The 7,500-nt window shown below is 39.2% G+C and overlaps 1 protein-coding gene across 2 annotated transcripts in view; it reads right to left on the bottom strand.

The window, feature by feature from the left end:
• Positions 1–7,500, bottom strand: part of LOC143299034 (cadherin EGF LAG seven-pass G-type receptor 1-like) — a 73,634-nt gene that overhangs the window by 30,477 nt on the left and 35,657 nt on the right. For both annotated transcript variants that reach the window (XM_076612118.1, XM_076612119.1), the window contains exons 12-13: positions 1,698–1,766; positions 371–524 (exon numbers count right to left, since the gene is read on the bottom strand). In XM_076612118.1, the coding sequence (XP_076468233.1) occupies positions 371–524; positions 1,698–1,766 (223 nt within the window). The remainder of the gene's footprint in view (positions 1–370; positions 525–1,697; positions 1,767–7,500) is intronic.

Genomic DNA, 7,500 nt, shown 5'->3' with positions numbered 1-7,500 from the left:
TAATAAGTTTATGAATAACGTATTCCTTAATGGATGATATGAAAAAAGACAATCTAATAGGGAGGCTGCCAATACTAGTTGGGAAGAATGATTTCCAAGTCAGGACAGCAAGAGAGAGAGAGAGGGAAGGATAAGAGAGAGAGAGAGGGAGAGAGAGAGGGGAGAGAGAGGGGGGTGGAGAGAGAGAGAGGGGGGGGAAGAGAGAGGGGAAGAGAGAGAAGGAGAGAGAGAGAGTGGGACAGAGAGGGACAGAGAGACAGACAGACAAAGAGAGAGAGAGAGATAGAGGGGTGGGGGGGGCAGAGATGGAGACAGAGACGCAGAAACAGAGACGGTGACAGGGACAAGTGACACAGAAACAGAGACTGACCAACATTGTCCACGCAGCTACTAAGCAGAGTGGAAGTGTCGGAAGATGACGCTGTGCCGGACATGACGTCTTGTCCTTGCTGACGCTGTATCAGGTTTTCCGCAAAGCGTTGCGCTGACGTCAGGATGGAGGCTACTTTGCTTTCCACTAAGTGCTGGACATAGGCAACCATGGTTGAAAGGAAAGCAAAAACTGTGGAGTTATGAGATCGGGAAAGACCAAGAAGAAAGAAAGAGAGAAGGAAAGGATGAAAGAAAGAACGACAGAAAGAAGAAGAAGAAGAAGAAGAAGAAGAAGAGGAGGAGGAGGAGGTGGAGGAGGAGAAAAACAACATAAAAACAAAAGAACGAGAAGAAGAAGAGGAGGAGGCACAGGAGGAGGAGGAGGAGGAGGAGAAAAAACAAACAAAATAAAACATAAAAAAACAAAAGAAGGAGGAGAAGAAGGAGGAGGAGGAGAAGAAGGAGGAGGAGGAGAAGAAGGAGGAGGAGGTGGAGGAGGAGAAGGAGGAGAAGGAGGAGGAGAAGAAAGATGAGAAGAAGGAGGAGGAGAAGGAGGTGGAGGAGGAGGAGGAGGAGAAGGAGGAGAAGGAGAATAAGGACGAGGAGGAGAAGGAGGAGAAGAAGAAGAAGAAGAACAATAGAACATTAAAGATGGGGCCACAGGAATACACAACGCTAAAGGTGGGTACACACAAATCAATGTACAACACAAAAGGTGAGAACATAAATACAGACCACTAAAATGGGGTTGTACATGTAGATCATCAAAGGTAGGTAGACACAGGGCACATAAAACTGAAAGTGAACACATACGTATACAGGACATGGCAGGAGAATGGTAGAAAACTAAAATATAGCTTCAGTCAAACGAAGATGTATAAATTCAATGTGGATGCATGCAAATAAGAAATATCAGACATTGGTGCAGACACCTGTATTTGGGGGACGAAATTTTGGGTGGATGTTTCAAGTACAGTGCGTGTTTTCAAATATAGAGCATCAAATGTGGGTTCACAGAAATATGGATACCTGAAGGTGAATTCATAGAAATATAGATACCTAAAGGTGAATTCACAGAAACATAGAGCACAGAAGTTGAGTTCACAGAAATATAGATCACTAAAGGTGGTTACACATATAGAAAGAGCACTAAAGGTGGGTTCACACAGAGAAAAGGCACTAAAGGTGGGTTCACACATATAGAAAAGGCACTAAAGGTGGGTTCACACATATAGAAAGAGCACTAAAGGTGGGTTCACACATATAGAAAGAGCACTAAAGGCGGGTTCACACATATACAAAGAGCTCTAAAGGTGGGTACACACCACTCTCGCGTTGCTCCAGGCGTGCAGAAGGGCAGGATGCAGAATGTTGCCAATGCTGGATGTAAAGTGCTGTCACATGGACACAGAACAAGCAAGTGGTTAGCTATAATCACGGGCCATTCCCAAATTAACCCATTGACTGCTGCCGATGAGTATGCTCGTCAGGAGTAGCAGTGCTGCCGCCAGACACAGACTGAGCTTGCAGGTCAGGGTGTTAGTCACCAGTCTTCATCCTGGACTGCATTACTCTTGTGCGGCATAATCAAACACTTTAGAGTATAATCACAAACATGGTAACTGCACCCAAAATTATCATCACACTGATGATCCCTTTTCACCGTCACTCAGCAGTCCAGGGGTTAAAGTACAGAACTCGCTTACACACACACACACACACACACACACACACACAAGCACACACGCATGCACACACACACACACAGCACACACACATCACACACACACATCACACACACACACACATACACACATCACACACACACACAAACGCACACACACATCCACACACACACAAACACACGCACACACACACACACAAACACAAGCACACACACGTCACGCACACACACATCGCACACACACACACATCACACACATCACACACACACACACATCACACACACGTACACACACACACACACATTACACACACAAACGCACACACACACCCACACACACACACACACACATCACACACACACACACACACATCAAACACACACACGTCACACACACACACATCGCACACACACACACGCGCGCGCACACACACACACACGCACACACACATACATACATACACACACACACACGCACACACACATACACACACACACACACACATACACACACACACACATGCACACACACACACACACACACACACATGCACACACACACATCACAAACACACTCACATCACACACACACACATCACACATACACATACACACATCACACACACACACACACACACACACACACACATCACACATACACACACACACAACAACAACATATTCACGACGTTCAGCCCGCTCCGGATGGTCTTATTATGACAGACTACACAATACGTACTATGATCAATAGAATGTACGCGGACATATAGGTAGATCCACCGGGCAATAGAGCATTTAACATAAACTGTAGACATAGGTAAAAGTCGTATCAACATTCTTTCATTGAATATCAAAGGTTTCATAGAAACAATAGATGGTATTCGCGTGAATAAACTGAAAGACTACCAATTCATCAACAAATTACAATCATATGATATTGTATTCTTGGAAGAAACTCACTTAAATTATGAAAGCACTAAGGAAATATTTATTCCAAATTTTGCTCCAGGAATCCATTATTATCGAGAAAAACATAAAAGGGCTTGTAAGTCTTCAGGAGGAATATCTGTCTTTGTTAGAGATGATCTAAGAGAGCACATACAATTTTTACCGCAAAGCAACTGCGATCTTGTATGGATCCATATACCAAACGCAGCTGAAAAGGAAAACGACACGTATATCGGCTGTTGCTATATACCACCAGTATCATCATCTTTCGGTAAACTACATTCACCCCAGATATGGGATAGGTTGGAAAGCGACATAGAACATTTTTCTACAAAAGGCAATATTATCTTATGTGGCGATTTCAATGCAAGGACAGGAATGGTTACTGATTATATTAACACAGACAGCGGTGATAATACCTACCTGTCGTCTTACCCTGGTTATACTGATAGAGTAAACGACAGATGCTCGATGGACCAAACTGTTCACAAACTTGGTCGCAAACTAATCGATATCTGCATAAGCAATGATCTGCTTATTCGAAACGGAAGGACCCTGGGTGATTTAGAAGGAAAATATACATGCCACATACAACAAGGTAGCAGCGTTGTAGACTATTTCATATGTTCAGAACGACTCACAAAAGACATATCTGAAATGAATGTAGAAGGTATCAGTCCGTTTTCCGATCATTGTCCGCTACGATTGTCAATGTACTTGTCAGTAAGGAAGCAGAAAAGAAAAAAATCGCCTTACACTCACAGTAATAAGGAATGCAACAACCAAAATGGAAGTTATACTAAATTTTTCTGGAATGAAAATTCTGCCAGCGCTCTTGGTCATGCACTAAAGACAGGACAAATCAACAAATTGTTACAAGAAATCAAAAGTGATTTAAACATTTCATCCACAAATAAAAGGGTAAATACTATAGTTGAAAAGTTCACAGATGCGTTGACAGAAGCATCTAAGTTAGCTGTTCATCATAAAGAATTCCGTAAAAAACGTAACACAAAGCAGTCTAAGAAATGGTTTGATCAGGCTTGTTACATCCAAAGACGAGAACTGAAATCTTTAAGAAATGCATTAAACAGAAACCCACGGAACAGAACGATACGCGATAAGTATTTTTACATGTTAAAATCATACAACAAATGTGTAAAACAGAAGAAAAAATTGTATAAAAACAGGTTAGTTCAAAACCTGAACGAAGCTATCTTAAAAGATCCAAACAGTGTATGGAAGACTCTAAAATCTCTCAACGATGCAGAAACTCCCATAGGTAATAGTTACAAACCGATGAGTAACACAAAATGGATGAAACATCTGGAGGACATCATTGGGACACAAAGTAAAGTTGACCAAAGCACAAAAGCAAAAATAAATACAGAACTAAGAAACATAAACTCGAATATAACACCTTCGTATCTTGATTTTCCAATTTCCACAAAAGAGATAATCAACGCATCCAGAAACTTACACAACAAAAAAACGCCTGGAAAAGACGGGATTACAAACGAAATCATAAAGGCTAGCCTACCGGAAACAACAGAAATACTAAAACTGTTATTTCAGTCTGTCCTTAACTCAGGCACGTTCCCAGATATGTGGAAAAAAAGAATTAGCATACCAATTTACAAATCGGGAGACCAATTAAACCCAACCAATTATCGAGGAATAACTCTAAACAACTCACTCAGTAATCTTTTTTGTCAAATATTAAACAATCGAATAACAAACTACCTCGAAGACAATAATTTACTATCAAAAGAGCAAGCAGGCTTTCGAAAATCACACAAGACCTCGGACCACATATTCATACTTAAAAAGATAATTGACGATACTTTAAGAAAAAGAATGAATCGCCTTTATTGCTGTTTTGTTGATTTTCAGAAAGCATTTGACAGGGTCTGGCATCACGCTCTAATGCTAAAAATGTATCAAATCGGTATAAATGGAAATTGCTTTAGAGTTATTCAAAGCATGTATGAAAATGCCACAGTTTGCACAAGAACTGATACGGGATTTTCTTCTGAAATACCCATATTGAAGGGGGTACTACAAGGGAACACACTCAGTCCCACTTTATTTAATATATTTATTAATGATCTCCCGAAATGTCTGGGCGTTACTGACTCACCATCCATAGACCTTGACAAAAGTGATAGTGTTTCATGTTTACTATATGCTGATGACCTAGTAATTTTGTCCATGACAAAGATAGGATTACAAAGGAAACTAGATAAACTCAATCTGTATTGTGAAAACTGGGATCTAAAAATTAACATAGATAAAACTAAAGTAATAGTTTTCACACACACCGATCCCAAAGTGCCTGTTATTTTCACAATAGGCAATGATATAATCCAGACAACTGATCAATACAAGTACTTGGGTATATTATTTCACAAAACTGGAACGTTCTCATTTGCCCAAGAGCATCTAGCCAAACAGGCATTAAAAGCAGCACACTCCCTCCGACGAATCGTTAAAAAGCAAGATATTCGTTTGGATATTGTACTGCAGCTTTTTGATTCACTTGTTTTACCTATATTATCATATGGATCCGATATTTGGTTCCCATGGGCTGAAACAAAAACTACCAATTCATTCAATACAGGAATGACAGATTTCTTTAGAAATTGTATTTCTTCGAAACATTCACATGAACAAATGCATATAAAATTTTGCAAACTGCTTCTAGGGGTACATTCTAAAACAATGAATCTGCCAACTCTATCCGAACTGGGCAGATTTCCAGTTGGAATTCATATTGCTTGCAGAGTTCTTGACCACTGGACTCATATTCTGGATGCACATAATGATAGCCATATCAAAAAGGTCTATATGTCGATGATGAACCAACCAGACACAATTGAAAAAACATGGATACAATTTGTAAAGAATATTCTTCACAATGTAGGATTAGGTCATGTTTGGAATAATCAGTCGACATTTAGTAACAGCAGACTTAAATTTACATTACGCCAACAACTAAGAAATAGATATGTACAATTCTGGAAACAGAGAAAAACTGAATACAGTAGATTAGACTTCTACAACAAAATTAAAAGAAACGATTATCAAATTGAGAATTATCTAACTGATAAAATCGATCCTGCTCACAAACAAGCTCTTTGTCAACTCAGAATAAGCGCACATTATTTAAACATCGAACGAGGAAGATATGCAAACATTCCCAGAGAAGAGAGGTTATGTGCTATATGTGAAGTTGTTGAAGATGAATTGCATTTCTTAGATTCGTGTATCTTATTTCATAATTTGCGAAGCCATCTAATCACTACTATACAGCAGTATGATCATCAATCAAATGTGATCTCTAGAAAAATACAAAACAATATACTAAAACCAAGTGATTTATTCACCTGCGATGACTGTCAAAAAACACTTGCCAACTATGTATTTCAGTGCATGCGTATTAGATGACCGTTTATTTCTTTGTTCCCTTTGTTCTTTGTTGTGTCTATTAATCCTTCGGGATTTTATGACAATAAATGAAGTCAAGTCAAGTCAAGTCAAGTCAAGTCAAGTCATACACATACACACATCACACACACACATCACACACACATACACACATCACACACACACAAGCACACACGCATACACACACACACACACACACACACACACACACACACACACACACACACACACACACACACTACACAAGCTGATCGGATTGTTTAGAGCACGAGTCGTCTCTTAGTTCTGTATTCTTCTGTGTATCATTTGCACTTTGTTTGCATTGGCTAACTCATTGTTTGCCCAGTCTTCTTGATGCACTGAGCACAATGACAACAACAACAGGAATAGCAACGTTACAATACAATACAATAATATAACCACAACAACAACGATAGCAAGAGCAGCAGCAGCTGCAACAACAATACAACACAACACAACAAAAACAACAACATAACAAAAGCAATACAATACAGTGACGACAACAGCAACAGCAACAATAGCAGCAACAATACAACACTATATATCACAATACAGTAAAATGCAACACACACAAAAAACCCCCACTAACAACAAACACACAAACAACAACATAACAACAACAATACAATACAGTGACAACAGCAAGAGCAACAACAACAGCAACAATACAACACAATATATTACAATATTACAATACAGTAAAATACAATACACACACACAAAACAAAAAAAACACCAACAAAAACACAAAAAAAACAACAACATACAAACAACAACAGCAGCAACAACAGCAGATAGAGCAGCAGCGACAACGAGAACAACAATAACAACCACAACAACAAGAACAATAACAACAAAAACAACAACAAAAACAATAATGATAATAACAACAATATCATTATTATAGATAATTATAATAATAACAATAGTATTCATATAGGGCTGAATCTTGTGCAGAGACAAAATCAAAGCGCTTTCTCACCAGTCGTTCACACGCAATCATTATCATCACTCTTCTTCGTCAGCAA

This window comes from Babylonia areolata, chromosome 24 (genome assembly GCF_041734735.1).
Source record: "Babylonia areolata isolate BAREFJ2019XMU chromosome 24, ASM4173473v1, whole genome shotgun sequence".
Lineage (NCBI taxonomy): Eukaryota > Metazoa > Mollusca > Gastropoda > Neogastropoda > Buccinidae > Babylonia > Babylonia areolata.
Note: the sequence above shows the minus strand (reverse complement) of the source record. Positions and strands in the feature narration are given on the sequence as shown.